The sequence below is a fragment of the Alosa sapidissima genome, chromosome 6, assembly GCF_018492685.1.
Source record: "Alosa sapidissima isolate fAloSap1 chromosome 6, fAloSap1.pri, whole genome shotgun sequence".
Lineage (NCBI taxonomy): Eukaryota > Metazoa > Chordata > Actinopteri > Clupeiformes > Clupeidae > Alosa > Alosa sapidissima.
Genome location: NC_055962.1, coordinates 28035397 through 28057971, shown reverse-complemented (window position 1 = coordinate 28057971; position 22575 = coordinate 28035397). Strand labels below are relative to the sequence as shown.

The window sequence follows — 22575 nt, the reverse complement described above, 5'->3', positions numbered from 1 at the left end:
ACTAAAGTCTGAATAGAAAGATCTATAAAACTGACTTTTTGATATTTCTGTCATAGCTCTCCTATACTATTGTACACTTGTGCCAAAACTTATATCATATATATCCAGCAGGCCAATGTGTTAGGCCTACAAAACTTTACCTTGTCTTGCTTTCCATAGTTGGTTGCTATAGGCAAGCTCAAGGTGGGATTCATTGGGTCTACCAATATGTCAGTCAGCATTGCTGTGAAATGAACAAATGGAGCTGAGAATTACATTCTAATACAACTTGCTTGTGTGACAGTCAACATCTCACATGCAACACAAAAAGCAGAAAACTACTAGAACTGAAATGTACTGAAAAGTTTTACTGAAGTATATGTATAAATATATATGTATTATAAACATATTATTATTATTATTATTAGTAGTAGTAGTAGTAGTAGTAGTAGTATATTATGTGTGTTTATGTCCCTGCTAACAATGATGACTCAAACAGACACCTTCAATCTACCCACAAGTCTTGATTTGTTATAATGATAAGTGACTGGATTGAGCCTAATACTCAATACTCAACAGGTTCAGTGACAGGCTACAAAAAACCTTACTGGCCACATACACTAGGTACTTACCACTACAAGGTGTGACTGGACACTGTTGAATTGGCAGAGTTGCCAAGGCAAAAATCTCCTCTTTTGCAACAGTGGTGAGAGATGTTCCTGAAGAGCACATCACCAGTGGACCAGCATCAGACAGGGATTGCAATACATTCAGTGAACTTCAGGTACATATTTGGGCAATACAGAACTAGAGAGAGGAAGGAATTATCCAGGTCCTTGCTAGGCTAGCTACTTTGACCAAAAATATCCAAATATCTAGTGCGTCCAGATACTTTAAAAAAACAAAAAACAATTAGGGGCCTCCTTACAGATGGCCACAAATTATATTGTTCATGGGGATAGGCTGATAATCCTAGACCCCATTTGTAAAGATGGTGGAGGCCTACTATGATGCTAATTGGCTAAAGCTAACTCTTCAAATCCTTACCCCCTGGTTTTAAGGTACAAGCCCAGGCCTAAAGGTTGGAGCAAAGAGCTACAGTGGAAGCCTTTTAAGAAATGTGTGTTTCACATTGAAAGTACATGGCTTTAGGGGAGAGAATAAAGATAGTTCATGTAGTTTAGCCACTTACCATAAGCCAGATATTGCTCTTGTGGGAGTACAGCCAAAGCAAAGCTGTCTTTCCTTGCCATTCTCAGTCCAATGTCAAAGCTAAGTATAAAAGATGTTTCTGCAGAGCCTCATAGAAGAAAACAAGACAAAACATATGAAATGTTACCATCATGGTAATACCGGTATAAGAAAAAAGGATTTGATGGATTTACTACACAGGATCGCTACTAAACACATCATATTGTCCCAAACCTTGCTCCTGATTTATGGTCAATGAAACTCATAATCTCATCAAGCTCATTTACTAACATCATTCAATATCCAGTTTGAATATTCTAGCATTGTTACTTTAATTCTGCTGCCTGAGGTAGTTCCATTAAACAAGCGACATTAGAATGTTTTGTAGTGACAACAACAAATGAACAGCCCTGTTGCACTTACTGCACTGTGGAGCAGGTGGTCTGAACGATGTATCTGAGACATGAGGCAGTGGTGTTAACCGCGGCTCAAGAGGCATGGGTCCACGGAGCAACATGGATCCATTTGTTCTCATCAAGAGAGGAGACAGGCTGTTGTGTGGGGCAGGTCTAATGGATGGCTGTTTGACCTGAGGAGGTTTTCTGAAGCCCTCAGTAGACATCATTTGAGCTTGGAAGTCCCTCATCCTGTGTCCATTAGCTTTCATCAAGTGAGGAGGCAGGCCGTTGTGTGGGGCAGGTCTAATGGACGGCTGTTTGAATGGAGGAAGTTGTCCGAGGCCCTCAGTAGACATCATTGGAGCTTGGAAGTCCCTCATCCTGTGTCCATTATCTTTCATCAAGTGAGGAGGTAGGCCGTTGTGTGGGGCAGGTCTAATGGACGGCTGTTTGAATGGAGGAGGTTTTCTGAAGCCCTCAGTAGACATCATTTGAGCTTGGAAGTCCCTCATCCTGTGTCCATTAGCTTTCATCAAGTGAGGAGGCAGGCCGTTGTGTGGGGCAGGTCTAATGGACGGCTGTTTGAATGGAGGAAGTTGTCCGAGGCCCTCAGTAGACATCATTGGAGCTTGGAAGTCCCTCATCCTGTGTCCATTAGCTTTCATCAAGTGAGGAGGCAGGCCGTTGTGTGGGGCAGGTCTAATGGACGGCTGTTTGAATGGAGGAGGTTGTCCGAGGCCCTCAGTAGACATCATTGGAGCTTGGAAGTCCCTCATCCTGTGTCCATTAGCTTTCATCAAGTGAGGAGGCAGGCCGTTGTGTGGGGCAGGTCTAATGGACGGCTGTTTGAATGGAGGAGGTTGTCCGAGGCCCTCAGTGGACATCATTGGAGCTTGGGAGTCCCATATCATGGGTCCATTAGCTCCAGTCAAGTGAGGAGGCCAGTCCAGTGGGGTAGGTCCAATGGAAGGGTGTATGAATGGAGGAGGTTGTCTGAACCCCTTAGTGGACATTGGTGGGCAGCCCAGAGCAGACATGCAGAGAGCTTTGGCGTCCCTCATCCATTGAGGCTCAGGCGAAGACCCTGGGCCCTGAGCATACAGTATAACAAAGACACATACACAGATTGCAGACAATGATAACTCAGATCTTGGTGGACACTGCTTTAAGGTTGAGCCAGCAGCGAGACCAATGGTCTTTGCTGAATTACTAAAGCTAAGCAGGTGTGGGCTTGGTTAGCACTTGGATGGGAGACCTCTTTGGAAAACTAGGCTGCTGCTGGAAGAGGTGTTGGTGGGTGGCCACAGTAGGTGGCACTCTTCCCTCTGGCCAAAAATATCGATCCCAATGCCCCAGTTCAGTGACGGGGACACTGTACTGCAGGAAATGCCGTCCTTCAGATGAGACGTTATACCGAGGTCCTGACTCACTATGGTCATTAAAGATCCCATGGCACTTATCGCAAAGAGTAGGTGTCCTTGCTCATTCCTAATCATCCCCCCAGTGTAATTGGCTTATTCACTCCCTCACTCTCCACCCCAAGCTGGTGTGTGGTGAGCGTTCTGGCGCATAATGGCTACCGTGCACCAGGTGGGTGCTGCACATTGGTGGTGATTAGTGAGGTTCCCCCATCACTGTGAAGCACTTTGAGTGTCGTGAAAAGCGCTATATAAATGTAATGTGTTGTTGTTTATCTGCCCCCCAAGACTGTGGACCCACACTGTTTAACAACACAGAGCACCCTATGTTAAGACCCATCACTAACATGACTCTATGATATTGGTACTCACCGGTGCAGGTCTCCGGAAGTCAGAAGGCCGGGCGTGCTGCATTGAAGGCCTTAGGGTAGTCTATAACAGACACATGTACACAGATGGCAAACAATGACAACTCAGATCTATGGACGTTGCTTTATCGGCCCATTCTCCTGCCAGGCAGAGACTGTACCATCTAAGGAGGCTGAAGAAATTCAAAGCATCCAAAACAGTCCTGCAGAGCTTTTACTCCAGCACCCTTGAGAGCATCCTGACTGGGTGCATCACCACTTGGTATGGAAACACCACCATGCAGGACCATAAGGCTCTGCAGAGAGTGGTACATTCAGCTGAACGTACCATAGGGGGGCAACTCCCTAACCTAGGGGACATCTATACCAAGCGGTGCAAGGACAAGACTACAAAAATACTGAAAGCCCCCTGCCACCCAGACCATGGTCTGTTCTCTCTGCTTCATTTAGGAAACAGATACTGTACACTGGCGGCAATAGGCTTGTTGAGATGGACTGAGTCTGACTTGGTCTGGCTTACTACGTAAACGTGACCTTCAGAGCCTAGCCGGGAGGAGCTACAACAGAGGGCAGCTCATCCCGGACAGACAGGCTACAGTCTGCCTGACGTGACTCGCGGGAGACATCACAGGAGATATCGCGGAATGTTGTTTGTAATAAACACAGCAGAACTTTCATTCTTACTCATTAAAATGAGCATGATGACTGACGAAATAAATTCTTATGATGTAGTTTAAATAAACCACTGTTGTCATACAGTTAACAGGCCTACTTTGTAGCACATAAATTCAATATCAAGTGTTTTCCCTATATGTGTGTCTATCTATTTAACCAACAGTAGAAAATAACAGAATATCCAAACATTTTCAGTAGGCTAGCCTACCATTGTTGCAGAAATCACGTATGAGAAGGTATCCCTTCGATTTCTGTTTATTTTCACATATTCCAACATAAAGAAGCAGCATGAGACTTCTGTCAAAATCGTCATGAGGACATTCCTCCCAAATGGCCCTATCACGTCTTTGAACTGACGTCATGAGGGCGTGTTTCAGCTCGTGCAGCTCGTGGAAGGCAACTGCAAGATCTGTCTGCAGGCTAAGACTCCCGCGATATTTTAAGGTCATGTGACATGGTGTCACGGTGGTAAGTCCCTCCCCGGCTGACAGAAGTCGGACAAAATTTCTAACCAGTAGGCTAAGCATTGCGTCCATCCCAGTATGCATTGTGTTCAACCCAGCATGCATCACATCAAGTCAGATCTGCACAGATCTGCCTGAAGTCGAACACGCCTATTGACTGAGGGCCTGTCCACACGGAGACGCTTTTTAGGTTAAACGCAGAGGTTTTGCTTCGTCTTGGCCGAGCGTCCAAACGAATCCTGTAAACGCACTGCCCGAAATCTTGCGCCTTGCGTTTAGTAGCCTAATTGCGGTGATAGCCAAAACTAATGTGAATCACGGACTATCCTACAACCAAAGAAAGTAAAGGTGATTAGTAGGCCTACCTGCGTTAGCCAAATAAAGGACGGGACTGCACCCTTCACAAACATTTCGCCTAATGGCTACCGTGCACCAGGTGGGTGCTGCACATTGGTGGTGATTAGTGAGGTTCCCCCATCACTGTGAAGCACTTTGAGTGTCGTGAAAAGCGCTATATAAATGTAATGTGTTGTTGTTTATCTGCCCCCCAAGACTGTGGACCCACACTGTTTAACAACACAGAGCACCCTATGTTAAGACCCATCACTAACATGACTCTATGATATTGGTACTCACCGGTGCAGGTCTCCAGAAGTCAGAAGGCCGGGCGTGCTGCATTGAAGGCCTTAGGGTAGTCTATAACAGACACATGTACACAGATGGCAAACAATGACAACTCGTAAAATAAAGTTTATTAGTTTTACAGTTGACTACAGTTGACAGTTCACCATCAGTCCACACAAACAATTCTGGTTTCCTTGCACTAGCCATTTCGCCTAATGGCTACCGTGCACCAGGTGGGTGCTGCACATTGGTGGTGATTAGTGAGGTTCCCCCATCACATTTCGCCGTAGCCTATTCTGTCGGTTTTTAAAGCGCACGTTTTGCAAGTTTTGGTGAATTTCTGTAAAGACACAGTGCCACCTATAGGCCTGGGGTATGAAGTAACGTGTTGAGTCGTGTTGAGATGGATCCGTTTGGACGCAAATATTCTTGATACGGTTCCAGGGAAGACGGAGGAAAAAAAGATCGGTTTGGTACGTGTGGACTAGGCCTGAGAGACTCCCCTGACATCTTGAATGTATTGTTTCTTGTCTGTTACTGTTTTCGGTGCATTGTTTCTGTGTCAGTTTGTGTGTTTTTTACTTAGCATGGAGCCGATTGTAACATTTCACTGCATTGTATGTATGTGACAAATAAAATCTGAATCTGAATCTGAATCCTCTGACCTCTATAGCTTTAACAAGGCATTTTCGCCCACAGGACTGCCGCAGGACTGCCGTTTTTTTCTTTTGCAGACCATTCTTTGTAAACCCTAGAAATGGTTGTGCGTGAAAATCCCAGTAACAGGCTGTGAAATACCACACCAGCTCAAAATTGCTTAGATCAGCTTTCTTTCCCATTCTGACATAGAGGGCCCTATCATGACAGTGAAAAGCGCATCGTCACTCGTCAAAAGCTTATTCAAATTTAGTAGGATGTCCAGTCCACACATGGGAGGGTTTTCGTTATCAAACGTCGAGCGCATGGCGCAACAAGGTGTTCCTAGGTATTTTTAATCAGTCATGGGTGTGTTTGGGGCGTAACATCATTTAAACCAATGAGAATGACATCTGTCATTCCCTTTAACGGCGTCAGTTCGGCGCAGTCTACAAAGTTAATACTCACCCAAACTTCATCAGGCCGTGGGGTCTGCTCCCAGCCTGGGGAGAGAGAAGAGAAGGGGACAGGGATGGTTGACAACAAAGGAAGTGACATTGTTGGCGAATTATGTCACTGGACAATGTGATTGGATATGCTCCAGGTCAAGGAAGTGACATGCAAAATATTTTATACCTGGATTACATTTATTCATTTAGCAGACACTTTTTTCCAAAACGACTTCCATGTCAATTATATTACAATGGCCATTCTCTCCAAAGCAACTCAGAGTTAAATGGTACTAAATGCTTAAAAAACGAAATATATGATTGTGTGTCTTTGCCATTATGACATCAAAAGAAATGGCTTTTGAGATGAATATCCATGTAGACTAATGGGCGTGTCTTTGTAGCCCCGCCCACCAATAAGAATTGGCCTATGAATAGTGGAAGCGTCAATGGAAGTGGGTGTGTCTTAATGAAATTACATGTCAGTAAAACCTTTTTCTATTGGTTGGTTAGACATTACCATTGGTGGCCTTTAGGTCAGTTGAATTTTAACATTTTCAATTGGTTAAGCCTACTCTTGAATTGATAGATAGATACCGGTAGATAGGCTAGATTGTTGATAGATAGATAGATAGATAGATAGATAGATTACATTACAGTAGGCTACATTAGCCTACATTTGGCTGACGCATTTTTAGCCGAACAACATGCAAGTTTAAGCTTTTTAAAGCAATTCTCTCAACAATTCTAGGACAATTTAAAAAAAGGTCGCGATAGACAGATAGATAGATAGATAGATAGATTTTGATAGTTTGATAGCTACTTTGTTTGTTCCAAATGGAATCTTTTATCCAATGTCTAGCCTAGGCTAAGCTAAGATATCTAGAGAAAATAATAAAGGAAAGCATAGGCCTGACCCATTAACCTTTCAACCACGGGGTGTAAAAATAACATCTATAGGCCTACAATATGATATTATTTACCATTTAAAGATTTATCAGACTGCGATTACTTACTTGCGTCCTGTGCTACAGTGAAGGAGAAAGCTGCAATTAGGCATAATATCACATAAAATCTACCATTTCTTCTTTCCATGTTGACAAGCACGAGTTGCATTGTCAAGTGACGGAAACTAAAGTTATAAGAATATTTGAAGCGCTCGCACCATGGCAATGGAATAGTGACGTACGTACACTTAGCCCTACATTGTTGTGTCATCATCTAGGCCTACTCATCACAGTTTCAGAATTTCGTTGCTGCGCCATGTGATGACACTGAATTATAGGCCTACAGTAGCCTATGTGTGATAATAACTTAATTCACAATATATTCGTAGTAGGCTATAGCCTGTAATTCGCTGATGTCTTGTGAACTCAATTGAGCAATTTAAGGTGATGTAGCAAAGGGTGCTCGAAGTAGCATTAAAAACAATAAAACTGTAGGTCTACATTTATTTCCACAGCAAGTAGGCCATACATGAATTTCCCCTAGGGATCAATAAAGTATCTATCTATCTATCTATCTATCTATCTATCTACATCTACATTTGTATACAATTTTTATATAGCCTAGCTTGGGTTTCCCTATGCTGCCTAGCACGCGATTTTATTCGCGCTTGAAACTGTAGTTTAATCAGAGCCTGTCTATTCATTCTCTGGTTTAATTCTGTTAGTGTAGCCTACACCTCCACCAATGGTCAGTAGGGGGGAGTGTTTTATTTCCCCTTTCCTCCTCGCCGCATTTAACGTAGAAGAAGTCAAAGTAACCAATAGGCATTAAAGCCGGTACAAACAGGAAATTTTGGAAGACTTCGGGACTGTCTTGCATTCTCTGGGCCTTTTCCAAACCGGGAGCTACTTATTCCCACTCCGTTATGGAGTGAACTAAAGTCCTTTAGGTCATTATAAAGTTATCTGAGTGAATTCCGTTTTCTAGTGGGACGTGAGGCGGTGGAGAGCAGTGTCGTGAAGTGGAAGGATTTGATACAGTGCTGAATTTTAGGATGCCCTAGACGGGAAAAGGAAATCGTTGCTAGTTTGGAAAAGATGATCGCTCTTTGACGTTACCCAGTGTACTTTCTGTGTTTGGTTGTATTTTGCGCATTCAGCTCTGGTAGGCTATAGGCTATAGGGTTTAGGCAGTGAACACAATGGACGATATCGAAGTTGAGCTGAACGTGGCAGGTGCAGATGAGTCTGATGATGACACATGGGTTCGAGGTACCGTTAAATTGACACCATCCTTGCTCTTGCCGCCAGCAGTATTTCCAGGTGGGTTTTTCACAGACGACATCTCCCTTTATCCCAATTTCATGGTAGCATACAGTATGTCACATTGCTTTATAATAACACCAATAAAAGGCACAGCATTTTTGCTTAAAAGCGCTTTTATTTCAACACAGAGAGGTCGAACATGTCTGGTTTCCATAAGACCATAAAGCTCTGCCTTTTGGCCATTAAGGACGCAATGCTCCATCATCGGTGGGAGGACGCAGCTAAATATATATCTTATTATACACAAGCACTTGAGGACACCTCTACTGGGAATCAACTTATGTCACCAGAGGTATCTTTACAGCTTAATTAAACAGTTGTAGCTTACACAGAGCGGTTTTAAAAATATTGGTAAGACTGCATTAAGGAAAATAGGCATAATAAACAACAATGTCAATGCAATATCATTGATCAATAGCCTAATGAAAATAAGCAAATACTGTAATATACAAACCATAACTCGAAAGAACCGCTTAATTAAGTAAGTGTGTTGAACAGATATGTCTACAAATTTCCTCTTCAGATCATGTGGCGTCTTGGCTGTGAGATTTTACACCACCATCCCAACTCCAAGCCTGAGGACATAATTGATCTCTATGAACGAATGAAAAACTTTGGGGTAAAAAACTTTGCCAAGGTGTGTACGTGGTTTAGGCTTGTTTCATCTACCGACTCTTGCATAGCTTAACTTGTTTTGGATTTGTTTTATTCTTTCACACAAACTTACGTCACAGACCACTTGGAGGTGCAAACAATATAGGATTTTTGGTTGGTTTGACCATCAGCATATACACATTAGTATATAGTATATCTGTAATGAATACATCATATGATCTACAAATTTGTTGAGATTTCAGTTTTATTCAATGATAGGGGTGGGGGGAGAATTTACCATTAACTTTTTGTTTATTTAATCAAAATCTACAGAGGTCCCTTGGAAATCACTAACAATCTTAATTCATTGTTGACATCCTCTTATAGTTTTGTTCAGGATATCAGGTGTGAGACATAATCTAAACATTCCATTCCGCACATTGTAATATCCCCATTCTGCAGATTAGTCTAGATCATGCCTTCCATCTGCTAAAGAATGGGCAACTTGAGGAGGCCAAAAGGCAGTTATCCGTTGCAGAGAGCTGGAGATATGGCAAACAGTCTGCTGCCCAGTCACAAGATTTGACTCTCATCCGTGTTTACCGCGGCTTCCTGGATTACATCACTTGGAACCACAGAAGATCCCTGGGAGAGGAAGCAGGTGAGACAAATTTGTAATTATTAATAGATAATGTTAGTTATTTGAGATGGTATTTGATGTCATATGCCAGTGTAGTAGCCTGACGTAACCAGACCTAGTTCCATACAGAATTTGAATGTGGTGTCAGTCCCCTTGGATTTGATTATGGGGTGTGTTTCAGCTGATACAGGGGGGAAATGCCCCTGCATGCCTCGGTAGGTGTTTGATCACAGGGTTGTACATTTGTTTTAGATTGTAATTTTGTTTGATGACATGTTTGTTTGCTTGTACATTGTAAATTTGCACTCGGAAACTTAAATTTGTTTTGCACTTTGTAAATTTGCACCCGCAAATGTAAATTTGTTTTGCACTTCTCCTTCTTCTCGACAAATGCCTTATTCGCTGTTTTTTTGTTTGTTTTTTAAAGTTATTGTGCTGTAAATATTTTGTGCAACAGACACAATGGTGAAATCTAAACATCTCCATGCCAACGGTGATCTCTACCAATCAAAGACACAGCTTTTCTGTCATCCTATGTAACGGGTGCCTTTTCCACTATGCAATTTTCTATTTTTTTTTATAAACTTCTTTTCAATTTATCCACAGCATTAAATACATGATCACCCTTCAAAAAACATGTTTGCTTATTTCAGGCACACTTTTCTTTCACATTGAAATATGATGGGGAAATATGACTGGATGGTACATTTCATGATAAAATGGCTCTAGTTATCCACGTGGTCAAGTTATTGACTTGAACAATACATGCCTTCACTTCGAAATGTAATTTGCTTAGCAATGATGCTGTTAAAACTGCAATGGAAAAACAGTTATTCCTGTCTAATTTGCGTGACTGGGTGGTTGGATTAAGCTTATTAGCTTTAGGCTTTAGAAACACACTTTGGCTCTAGTTTGTGCCTTATGCATCTCACCAAATGGTGACCCTTTTACACTTTTACATAAAAACACATTTTTCTTAATACAAGGTTGATATAAACAAGGTTGATATAAGGTTGATTAACTAAATTAATAACTTAAATAAAATGGAAAAAGTTGTTTTTAAGAGTTTTAAAGAGCTGTTTGGTTAACCCATTTACTCTTAAAATGCCTGCTAAAAATGCCTATAGAATCCTATGGCATTCTAGACTAAATAACCTTATTTCCTGAGGGTTTTCTGAAAACATTTCTAAAAATTCTCAACGTCTACCAAAATTTAATATCTAAGCCTCTGTAGCACCTAGAAACATGAAATAAAAAGCATGCTGCGCTACGCAGCATCCAGTGGGAGGGTCAATGTTGCGCTACGGAGCATCCAGCAGGAGGGTCAATGTTGCGTCATGCAGCATCCAGCAGGAGGGTCAATGTTGCGTCATCCAGCAGGAGGGTCAATGTTGCGTCATGCAGCATCCAGCGCGAATGGGTTAAACACAGTTTTTCTTCTTCTGTTCATGAAGCAGAGTAACCTGACACAAAAGACCATCTAACCTGACACAAAAGAAATCAGGTGTGCACACATAATGTTCAGAAATATTGGGGATTTTTTTACTCCTCTTTTTGTTGTGCACTAAAAAAAAAAAACTCCTCAGACTATACCTTAAACCTTGACCTCTTGTCTCATGTTTCAGATCACAATGGTGATGGCAGTAATCCAGAGATGCACAGCTATTTCCGGCAAGCCTCTGTTACCTTACAGGAAGTCATTAGATCGCCTGGCATCTGGGACTCTTTTGTGCTCGCCTACGTTGAGGTGAGCAACCTTAGTACATTCCCCTGGCCTACATGTATATCAGAAGTTTCTTCAAAAGCTAATGTTCTCATTAGCAAACACACCATAAAGAATGTGGCTATTGTTGTAGTTAGCTCAAACCCGCCCAATAACTGGCACTGACACGGTGGTCCATTTAGAATTATGTTTTTTTTTTCTTTTTTTTTTTTTTTCTTTTAGAATCAAAGCTTTTGGTATCTGTTTTCCATACATGGATTAAGCTTAGTCCTAGACAAAAAAGTTTTTTTCATGGAGACTTTCATGGAAGTTTGAGTAATCTATGTATGGGGAAACAGGCCCTTTGGGTTTGTGTAGGTCACATATTCCCTCTCTAATCATTAGAATATAGTTTTTGTGAATAACTAAAATTGACCTATCAAAAATGTATTTTTAGATGCTCGAATTCTACAATGATAAAGAAGGAGCTGAAAAGGTTCTGAAGGATTACGCGTATGACAAGGCATTCCCAGCAAATCCGAATGCCCATGTATACCTGTATGAGTTTCTGAGGAGAAACAATGCCCCAAAGAGGAAGCTAATGGAAGTGCTGGAGGTACTGCATAGATGCTGTTCTTTCTTTTCTTTAAAGATGGAATGAATCTTGTGTTGTTTTGACCGACAAAACATCGGGACTCTTGCAGGGAGCGACATCTGAACGAATTTTCTCTTATTTGTGTTTGCATTCGAGTCATTTCATGTCAAATCAGATGAGGTTGTTGCTGCACCGTCTCAGATTTTGTTCAAGCCATTGTCTGTATCATGAGTAGAGTACGTCCCAACACCAAGGCCTGTAAATGATTTCTGTTCAAATATCCTGAAATCGCATAGCCTGAAAGGCAGTATCACTATGCCAAAGTAAATCACCACTTTAAGCCACTGCACTGGGCGAGACTAAACTGATGTGGGCAGCCGTGGCCTACTGGTTAGCGCTTCGGACTTGTAACCGGAGGGTTGCCGTTTCGAACCCCGACCAGTAGGCACAGCTAAAGTGCCCTTGAGCAAGGCACCTTAACCCCTCACTGCTCCCTGAGCGCCGCTGTTGTTGCAGGCAGCTCGGCGTGTGCTTCACCTCACTGTGTGCTGAGTGTGTCAAAAGAGTGTGTGTGTGTGTATATATATATATATATATATATATATATATATATATATATATATATATATATATATATATATATATATATATATACTTATACTTCTACTGATTCATGGTATTGTTTGCCACAGATTCTGCAGGCACTGGTACCTTCTCATAAGCTGATGTTGCAATATTGCTTCTTTCTGCTTAACTCAGGTATTGCTAATTCAATTCATTTCTATCCTGTAGTTCTGTCCATTAATATTGTACAATTAAAAAACATTTGGATAGTTGCTCTGTTGACCACGTTTACTAGAAAAGAAGTGAAACAGAAGGCAGTTTTAACTAGCACTCCATGTAAAGCAGTTAGTAAATGATTTTGGTGTTACATTTCACTTTACAATCTAATGAAATGTATCCTGTCTTTTTGCAGGCGATGATGACGATGATGATGATGATGATGATTATAAAATTCAGAGGGCACTTCAGGTGATCATGGACCTTCTTGAGTACATCAGCTGGAAGCAAAACCCTTATGCGTGGAAGTGCCTGTGGGACGTTATTGTCTCACTGTTGAAAAGGTAAATATTGCTATAATGTATGCCTATACAAACTGCTTACTTGTATATAAAATCAAGAAGAGGAGTGCTGATCTATAGACTTTTTAGTCTTTTTCTATTGGGTTGGACAGTGTAGTGGGATAGATAGATAGATAGATAGATAGATAGATTTTTTTTATTCATACCGAGGGATATTTTAGACCAGGGGTGGGCAAACTGCGGCCCGCCAAGCACTTTCATCCGGCCCGCCGAGCATTTCATTTGGTTATCAGGCTGCTCGCTATTTTTTTCCTGCGATAGAGACGACGTTGGTTAGCTTTAAACTGCTTTTCACTCTCCTTAGAGAACATTATGTCAATGTCAAAACATCATGTTAAATAGAGATAACATCATGTTCCGCAGGTTCCAGCTCGCTTGTCATTGTTGATAATTGATATCTCCTTCTTATAAGAAACTTTGAAGGCAACAGTAGTTCCCACTACTGACCATTTAAAAACTGTGAGAGGGCCCAGTACAGCGATAGCCATAGCAGAGCAGGCAGAAGATCAAATAAACGTGAATTAAAGCGACTGTCTTAAAGCGACAGTGCACAATTTATACATTTGTTAAACAGCATAAAATTAGCAGCATTTTTAAGCAATTCATATTTTAAAACAAATACTTTTCATACTAAATTATAGGCTATAATAAATGTATTTTTTATGTGTGTGTCGTGGGGGGTGGTGGGGTGGGTAGGGGGGTTGTTGTGCGGCCCGCCGGCCAGTTTTCAAAACCCAATGTGGCCCTTGAGCCAAAAAGTTTGCCCACCCCTGTTTTAGACCCTACATTTTAAAAATAATTTCACCAGAATTTCTGTATTTCATTCCTTAACATGTAAAAGATCATCATCTTGTTTGCTCCATAGTTTTTAGATTTTTACATTTTGAAATTGATGTCTCTGAATGCGTCAGGCATCGCGTGGACGTACTTGCACAGGAGTGGCATAAGAGGAAAGAGCTGTGGATGCCGCTGCACTTCAGAACCTACCACGCCAGACAGGACGCCAGGGTGGACCAGGACCTGCTGATGCTCAAGATCCTGGTCGTTCCAAACCTTGCTGGGAAGGGTGAGTGTGCCGGTGTGCTTGCATAGTGCGGTTATAGCTGATAGAGGGTCGTGAAAAGCGAATGCAGAAGTGCCGTTCACCCTGTTACGAGTTGATGAACCACTGGAACGACTTTGGAAACATTATTTTAAGGTACAAAAAAACTCTTTGGTGTTGATTTAAGTATACTTTGGGGCTTTTTTGCCTTTATTGGGTGAGATTGAGAAATGACCACGGCTCAGACTCGAACCCGAGTCCCCCTGGGTACTTGGACCCAATGTGGTATGGACGCTGCAGCCTCCTGTGAAGCTTCGCCATGTCCTGTGCCTCTTGCTTTCATCATACTGCACATCTGTTTACTAAGCAAGTAGCCAAACTGACATCACCATAGCAGATGTGTCCCCTTCTTCGCTCTTGCCCCTTATGACGCCTATGTGCCTCGGGACATTCACTCATTAACTGTCGTGGACTATGTAGTGAATGAATAAATGTCCCAGGCCATGTCTTCTGTCTGTCCAAGATCTTAAGTGCATGCCTGATTTAAATCAGTGTAAACATGATGGTCATGCAGGAGATGAAAAACGTAATGAGCTCAACTCTTGGTTTAATCAAAGTCAGCCACGGTCATCTTGGTAAAGCGCTTCGGGCAGTTATTTTGGGCAGCTATTTTCCTATTAACATGAATGGGGAGGCATACATAAATGAGGTCATATTGATATATAAAAAAGTACACCAGGCGGGGTTAAAACTGAATTGAACAATATAAATATGTCACCCAAAAACACTAAAATAACATTGCAGGAAGGGGCAAACTGCCATATCGGAGTTACAAACTTACCCCATACATTTCTATGGAGGATTCTTTGAGTGCTGTGCCTCATTTGAAAATCTTTGTGTACCGTAATATTAAGGGACTTACATTTAATACTGTGTGGGAAGCAGGGAATTAAATCCATGAATTTAACCTCAACTTGGTCCAGGAAAGGAAGAGTTGATGAGATATGCGTCGTCTTCTTTTTTTTATCTCCAGATGCTGAGTACCGCAGAGCTGCTAAACTGTTGACTGATAATGCCTGAATGTGGGAACAGAAAAATGAGTCTCGGACTTCTCCGCTGTGGACACATGTTGAGTCGAAGGGCAGGAGATATTACCTTTGTAAAACTCTTAATTGATGCATCTGTCAGCTGACTATGAATGTAGGCACCTCAGTATGTCTTGGAATGTTCAAGAGAAACTGGAATTATTTTTACCACAAGGTGGCACTCATGATGTGGTGAAGCATTTTCCACCCTTGTGGTTGAATATGGTTGCCAAAAAGATCTGACAGACGTGTGTGTGAGTGTGTGTGAGGGGGTGGGGGGAGAAGAACACCACAGACACACTGACCTAAACACAGACACTAACAGACGTGCACACACAAACTTTGTAAATGTGTGCCTTGTCAGGTTAGGGATTTGTGATCATGCTTTCACAGGCTCTAGTTTTACCGGCTACCTGTAAAACTGCCACCATTTCATGTACAAATACATTTTTGTATGTACATTTTTGGCCATCTCAGAGGGAGATTTATGAGTGTTTGTTTGAGAGTCTCTGTTTACATGGCATGTATTTGGACCACATAGACTTTAAACCCAAATGGTGTCAGACTCACTGAGCCTTGATGAATAATAAAATCTTTAAAAGTTTTATTTTTGTAAAACTCAGCCACTTGGCAGCTGTTAATAATGAAATAATAAAACCTATTGTACGAAGATGATGTTTTTGATGTGTATTTCTTTCTCAACCTTGGAAGGATGGGTACGTCCCTGATTTGCCGATTTCCATAATTTGATTTGCGTGCTCGCAAACGGTGATCTAGCTAGTGTCCATTCATATGAAAACCTAACACAAGAATACACTGAGGAAGCCGAACAGCATCTGTGTTGATGCTGCCTCAGGTACTTTACACCTGCGTCGTTCACATCCCAGTTTCACACGTCACTGGGCATTCTGATGAGCTCTCCATGTTTAGGAAACGCTGCTAAAATCTTTACACAGCCACAGTGTTACAATGCCCTCAGTTTTTCAGGAAATAATAACGAAGACCCATATTGTGAGAGACTGACAATAACATATTACCAACAGAGTAAACAAGTCCGAACAATCTCTTTCCAATGTAAGGGCTACTTGGTTAGCGGGTATAACATGGTGTCAGGTTGAACAAAAAGCATGATGTAAGGACATCCTGTAAGTATCTACTGTGCACAGAGATGGGTCAGAAAGAAGTGGGGGAGAAGATTCAGTCACGCAAACAGGAGTTTCGGTTACACTTTACTTGACAGTGTTGACATAAAAGTGACATGACACTGTCATGAACGTGTCATAAACGTTTATGACATAACGCTTCTGTTAGTTTTAAGTATTTAGTGACATTCGTTTTTTTGTCATAAGTTAAGGTTAGGTTTAGGATTAGGGTTAGAGGTTAGGATTAGGGTTAGGTTTCATGTGTCATGACGGTGTCATGTCATTCTTATGTCGATACTTTCAAGTAAAGTGTTACCGGAGTTTCAACAAAAAGTGTCATTAAACTACTATAGCCTACCACTAATAATATACGACTGTAGAACTAAGATTCAAACAATTGTTGTAGTTCAGAATGGTCTTTTTTGGCAGAAAATCAATCAATAAAATGTGTTAAACGAAGAAACAAGTCTTAAATGCTGATCAAATGAATGCACCTGAGGTTGAATAACCTGGAAAACAAACATTTAGCACGCAATATTCATCAACAAGATGTGTATTTCTGATTTATGCGGTTCAGCTCCCATCCCTGGACGAACTCCATCAGAAGAGATGTTGGAGTAGGGCTATCAAGATTTTAAAAGACACCTCCAACTCGCCAGCAGCCTATTTCAGTAACTGAAATCAGGCAAGCGATTCAGGAGCATCATGTCTAACACAGAAAGACTCGAGAGGAGTTTTTATCCACAAGCTGTTAGGTTCCTGAATCTAAACATGACATGCACCTCCCTCATGAACTGCACAATGCACCTTGCACTTTGAGCCCTGGATCCACTTTTAGTGAGCACTTTTAGTAGTACAAGGTTTTATTATATCTATGGGTAGGATCTGGGGGGGTATATATTTTATCTTTAGCTTCTTATTTATTCATGTTTTAAACTTAACTTTTATTCCATAACGTATTACTATTAATTTGTGCTAGCACAGTTGGAATGGAGTAAAGAATTAATTTCAGTGCTTGTTGTAAGTCTAGTCTATGCATGTGATAAATAAAGAAACTTGAACTTGTATTACAAGTGAGTATCTGAGTAGATGTGAAGGACTTTGTGTTTCCTGTGCTGCACATTGGGTGCTGTGTTCCATTCAGTCCGTCAGTCTAGTATCAGCATCAGTGATCAGTGTTCTCCTGCATAAGTCATTCCAGGGCTCAGGGTCAACCTCAGTGCATCTGGCGCCACCTGCGCGTCCTGCTGGGGTTGTCTCCTGTCCGCCATGTAGAGGGACGAGAGTGGGGCCAGCAGGCTTGGCTTGTCCTGCTGAAGGTATAGGACAACTGTCAAAAAAATATGTTCTTTCTGGCAAAAGTAGTTATAATAAGTTGTTGCAATGTTGTCCTCTAGCATCATTACAAAGGAGTTGTGCCACCAGTGGACAACTGGATGTGTTTGGATGTGATGGATGAATCCCTTCAGTGGAGGTGTGGGGTCACAGAAGACTCATCACATTTCTTACTGTTTGTGATTGTGTGATGCGATACCTTTTCTCTACGGTCCTTGCTCTCTCTATGGCTCTTTTTGATGGAATCAGTAGGCGGCCAAAGAACTCTTGTTTTCTTTAGAGAATTTTTGAATCTCTCAATTCTTCTTCAAGGACATGCTTTCTCATAAGCGAACATGTTCATTTTTCTGTGTTCATCTTGCTCCTTTGTTGCAGCAAGATGGCAAATAATTAAAAGCTTTAAAAAGAACTGAATGGCAAAAGGAAGTACTTGTGGTGAGGTGTGTGAGTTGTTAAGACTGAAAATGGTTTGATTACGGCCTTGATAGATACACTTACTTCTGCGGCACCCCTGGATGGAATAGAAGTGATTGAGTGGGAGGAGTGAATGAAGATGTGCCAGCATTGGATTTGTACTAGTTAAAGCATGTAAACTGGCATATCTGATAACAACCTGATTGGTGCTTTAATCAGATTGCTGTGCACATGTAGTAACTGCACTGACTGATTGGATGGCTTTCAGTTGCTGTGCTGTGCCGAGCAAGCGCTGGAGATCTCCGCTGAGGCCTGTGCAGCTCAGGAGGAATGTGTCCATCCTGCCTCTGAATCACTCTCTTCAACAGCCCCCACAATCTGCTGCTGCTGCACGCTCCCCTAATGAAGCCACTGCTGGAGCCGGCTTCACATCGATCAGGCCCTGGGCCATAATAAAAAAAAAAAAGAAAAACAGAAAAAAAAAACTCAAGGGAACATACGCAATTAGTGAGTTTCACGCTGCCTGATTCACTTGATTTGATATAATTTCTTTAATTGAAGTTTTAGTTCAAACCTACAATTTAAATGATTTCCCTTCGCCCCAGGAGCATGACATTAGTGGATGTCTCACTTTTCTTTTCACCTCACCAGCATTTTAGGGAGCATTCAGTGTTGTCCTTCGCCTCACGTATTGCCGCAGTGCTTTTTCTTGAATACTCTGACATGATTGAGTTTTTAAGCATCCAACCACTAGACCCAAGTGTAATAAAAATGGAAAAGCTGGTAAGGGTGTGTTTTTTTTTCCAAGTTGTGCCATTTTATGGTGCACTGGAGAGTGTGTGTGTGTGTCTGTGTGTGTGTGTGTGTGTGTGTGTGTGTGTGTGTGTGTGTGTGTGTGTGTGTGTGTGTGTGTGTGTGTGTGTGTGTGTGTGTGTGTGTGTGTGTGTGTGTGAGGGAGAGAGAGAGAGAGAGAGAGGGTGGGGGGCATGATTGTGTTGTCCTTACATAACCAAACCCCAAAGCACTGACCAAGCCACAAGAACAGCTGTTGGTGAGGGGAGGCAGAAGGGGAAGAGGAGGAAGGAGGATGCATCAGAGAAACACATCGTCTGGGAATTTGCTCTCACAGCCCACTTTCTGGAAAAGACCACAACCTCAAAAGGGGTCAGCACCTTGGCCTGGTTTGTTGCCATGGTCCCCATCTGGCCAAGCTGTGTGCATAGCAACAGCATCGAAGCGCATCAGTTTCATCAACCTCACCAGCCTGCCTGCCTTAAACTTGACCAACCATTTCAGTTCACTACATTTGAAAGGAAGACTTTATGATCCAAAAGCATAGCTCACAGCCCCATTCACACACAGAAAGGGTCAAGTTCTTACTCAACAGAAAGTCAAGACAGGAGATCTGTGCACAATTTTCAGTTGGAGGTCACGTCACAGCGTGAGTTACCCTGCATATGCACAACCTCCCATCAACTATGATGGGATCTCGTGTTGCCTTTTCACTGTAGTAACATCTGGTCGCTGCTTTCCGTCTGACTAACTCTCCTCTGTGAGGACTAAGATTAGTTTGCATGAGTGACTGTGATAATTACAACATTTTGGAAACTGATTTGAAAAAACCTTAAAATGGACATGTGTATTTCTTATGTTAAAGTGCTATGTTGAAATGTTAGAGCAAAACAAATGTTGATTAGCTGTTGATTGTTGGTTATTGCTTAGCTGTTGATTAGCTAAAAAAAAAACATTTCTTGGTGGTGATTAGTGAGAAGCACAATATACCCGAGGGAACATTGGACATGAAAATCATTCTCATTATGAACATACCCTCATCTCTAGTGCAAGGCTAAGGCTCTGTGTCTGCACTTCTCATTTGCAAAGTTACATTAGTCCCGTTCCTGTGAGTGATTTATGATTCTCTGGTTGTCACTCATTCTCTCCTGATGCCATTGGAACATAAACCTAAATGTCATGTTCACTAAGCAAGCCTGTATTCTCTCAAGCCTCCAGATGTAAGTAGGTATTGGCAGCAGTTCTTTGGTTTACTCAAGTCATGGTTTAGAAAAGACAAGGTCATGTAGGACTAAGTGGGGGAAATATAGTCGCAGGCATGTGTTTGGCCTCTGTTTTGTCTGCGACGGTTGTCAGGTAATTAATTCACATTTTAATTTTGCGTCCTTGGGGCTTAGCCGAGCTGAATCGGCAGTTTACTTAAAGATAGGAATCAGACATGACTGATTGTAGGCGGTAACGTTTTCTTTCTTTTTGGCTGATCATATCTCCCGCCTTTTTTTGGCTGACCACACGGTCCCTGGACACTCCATGTGTCAGTGCATTTGACAGATTGAAGCGTAAAACCTTATGGCTGATTGTCATTGTAACTTTAAGGCAAGTATTAAAACTAGACAGAAAAAAAACTCAGACGGAACGGAACTCAGGAACGGAAAGTCTTTTAAGCTGTTTTCTGACTTAGTCCGCATATAGTCTACACTGCCACACCGGGGATAGCTATGGATTTGATTGAAAGGCATTTTAGAGCACTATGTCATGTTTTGAGAAGAGGTTATACTGAGGGGGCTGAGTAAACAAAGTTGAGACGGTTCGGTAATGAAGCTGACTTTTCTTCCACTGTGGCGTCAGTCCCCTGGGAGCCTTATAGGCGATGACCGCACTGGCCCGTCTAGGCTGAGTAGGTCAGCGTTCTCCTGTGTCCGTCTGGCCATCTCCACACTGACCTTTCACAAGCTGGTGCTCGACCCCCCCCCGCCACACACACACACACGCTTCACTGCCCCAACCCGCTCCCTCAGGAGGAGTCAGCTGTCTGGTTGTGCTGGCTGGCGCTCCCTCTCACACACCTGTCCAAGTGAGGAAAGCAGCGAGGGTGACTCACGCAGAGGGCAAGGCGGCCCTGGCATGGCAGTGCTGGTGGTGGTTGAAGGGTGGATGGGGGAGGGGTGCAGCGAGTGAACACACACACACACACACACACACACACACATCTCTGCAGGAGAGCTCCAGCTCCGTATAGGTTCCTCCCAAAGAGCCTTGTTTAGGGTCAGAACCACTGATCTCAAAAGAACGCTGGATAAGAGCAGCGTATTCCATGGCTGACACTACACAGTAGTAGTTTGTTTTAGCGTAACTCTAAATGATGAGGGTGTCTAGTTACAGACATTACAAAAAACATGTTAAACAAGTTGTTTAAACATGAACATTTCTAGGCTCTGAAATTGCACTGTGCCTACTTCAAAGGGCACTGTTTCCACCTATTTTGGCCTACCATCAAATGATTGACCTCTTTGGAAAGCTAAGACCCTGTTTCTTAGGAAACAATCAGAAACATTGTGTGAAGTACTGGCACAGACTTACACAGGCTAGAATATAGTTTTTTATTTCTACCGGGTAACAAACGTTTATGATCTGACGACATTTCAGCCTTCTAATCACTTGAGAAACACAACTGAGCCCTATATCACCAGGCCTCTAATCACTTGAGAAACACAACTGAGCCCTATATCACCAGGCCTCTAATCACTTGAGAAACACAACTGAGCCCTATATCACCAGGCCTCTAATCACTTGAGAAACACAACTGAGCCCCATATCACCAGGTCTCTAATCACTTGAGAAACACAACTGAGCCCTATATCACCAGGCCTCTAATCACTTGAGAAACACAACTGAGCCCTATATCACCAGGCCTCTAATCACTTGAGAAACACAACTGAGCCCTATATCACCAGGCCTCTAATCACTTGAGAAACACAACTGAGCCCTATATCACCAGGCCTCTAATCACTTGAGAAACACAACTGAGCCCTATATCACCAGGCCTCTAATCACTTGAGAAACACAACTGAGCCCTATATCACCAGGCCTCTAATCACTTGAGAAACACAACTGAGCCCTATATCACCAGGCCTCTAATCACTTGAGAAACACAACTGAGCCCTATATCACCAGGCCTCTAATCACTTGAGAAACACAACTGAGCCCTATATCACCAGGCCTCTAATCACTTGAGAAACACAACTGAGCCCTATATCACCAGGCCTCTAATCACTTGAGAAACACAACTGAGCCCTATATCACCAGGCCTCTAATCACTTGAGAAACACAACTGAGCCCTATATCACCAGGCCTCTAATCACTTGAGAAACACAACTGAGCCCTATATCACCAGGCCTCTAATCACTTGAGAAACACAACTGAGCCCTATATCACCAGGCCTCTAATCACTTGAGAAACACAACTGAGCCCTATATCACCAGGCCTCTAATCACTTGAGAAACACAACTGAGCCCTATATCACCAGGCCTCTAATCACTTGAGAAACACAACTGAGCCCTATATCACCAGGTCTTGTGAAGTTGTGTGTAAAAGTACATCAATTTAGAAGAAAAGAT

At 42.3% G+C, this 22575-nt stretch overlaps 2 protein-coding genes across 9 annotated transcripts in view; one reads left to right on the top strand and one right to left on the bottom strand.

The window, feature by feature from the left end:
• Positions 1-7319, bottom strand: part of mia3 (MIA SH3 domain ER export factor 3) — a 28515-nt gene extending 21196 nt beyond the window's left edge. For 6 of the 7 annotated variants that reach the window (XM_042094209.1, XM_042094212.1, XM_042094211.1 and 3 more), the window contains exons 1-8: positions 7219-7319; positions 6222-6256; positions 5130-5189; positions 3359-3418; positions 1594-2659; positions 1172-1279; positions 612-698; positions 141-223 (exon numbers count right to left, since the gene is read on the bottom strand). In XM_042094209.1, coding sequence (XP_041950143.1) covers positions 141-223; positions 612-698; positions 1172-1279; positions 1594-2659; positions 3359-3418; positions 5130-5189; positions 6222-6256; positions 7219-7318 — 1599 coding nt within the window. In that variant the 5' untranslated portion in view covers position 7319. The remainder of the gene's footprint in view (positions 1-140; positions 224-611; positions 699-1171; positions 1280-1593; positions 2660-3358; positions 3419-5129; positions 5190-6221; positions 6257-7218) is intronic. The other variant, XM_042094213.1, reaches the window with a different exon arrangement.
• Positions 7320-7978: 659 nt separating this feature from the next.
• taf1a (TATA box binding protein (TBP)-associated factor, RNA polymerase I, A) lies at positions 7979-15928 on the top strand. 2 transcript variants are annotated; one of them, XM_042095984.1, is made up of 10 exons: positions 7979-8472; positions 8604-8767; positions 8999-9112; positions 9532-9730; positions 11335-11456; positions 11869-12027; positions 12699-12765; positions 12992-13130; positions 14060-14214; positions 15224-15928. In XM_042095984.1, the coding sequence occupies exons 1-10, from the start codon at positions 8352-8354 to the stop codon at positions 15268-15270; spliced, it is 1287 nt and encodes a 428-aa protein (XP_041951918.1). In that variant the 5' UTR covers positions 7979-8351; the 3' UTR covers positions 15271-15928. The 2 variants fall into 2 exon arrangements, with proteins under 2 accessions (XP_041951918.1, XP_041951917.1); XM_042095983.1 differs by having other exon boundaries at positions 12983-13130.
• Positions 15929-22575: the final 6647 nt, after the last annotated feature.

Coding starts and splice junctions, on each gene's coding strand:
- taf1a (XM_042095983.1), top strand. CDS start 8,352: ATGGACGATATCGAAGTTGAGCTGAACGTGGCAGGTGCAGATGAGTCT. Junction 8,473..8,603: donor GCCGCCAGCAGTATTTCCAG/GTGGGTTTTTCA, acceptor ATTTCAACACAG/AGAGGTCGAACATGTCTGGT. Junction 12,766..12,982: donor CTTCTTTCTGCTTAACTCAG/GTATTGCTAATT, acceptor GTCTTTTTGCAG/GCGATGATGACGATGATGAT.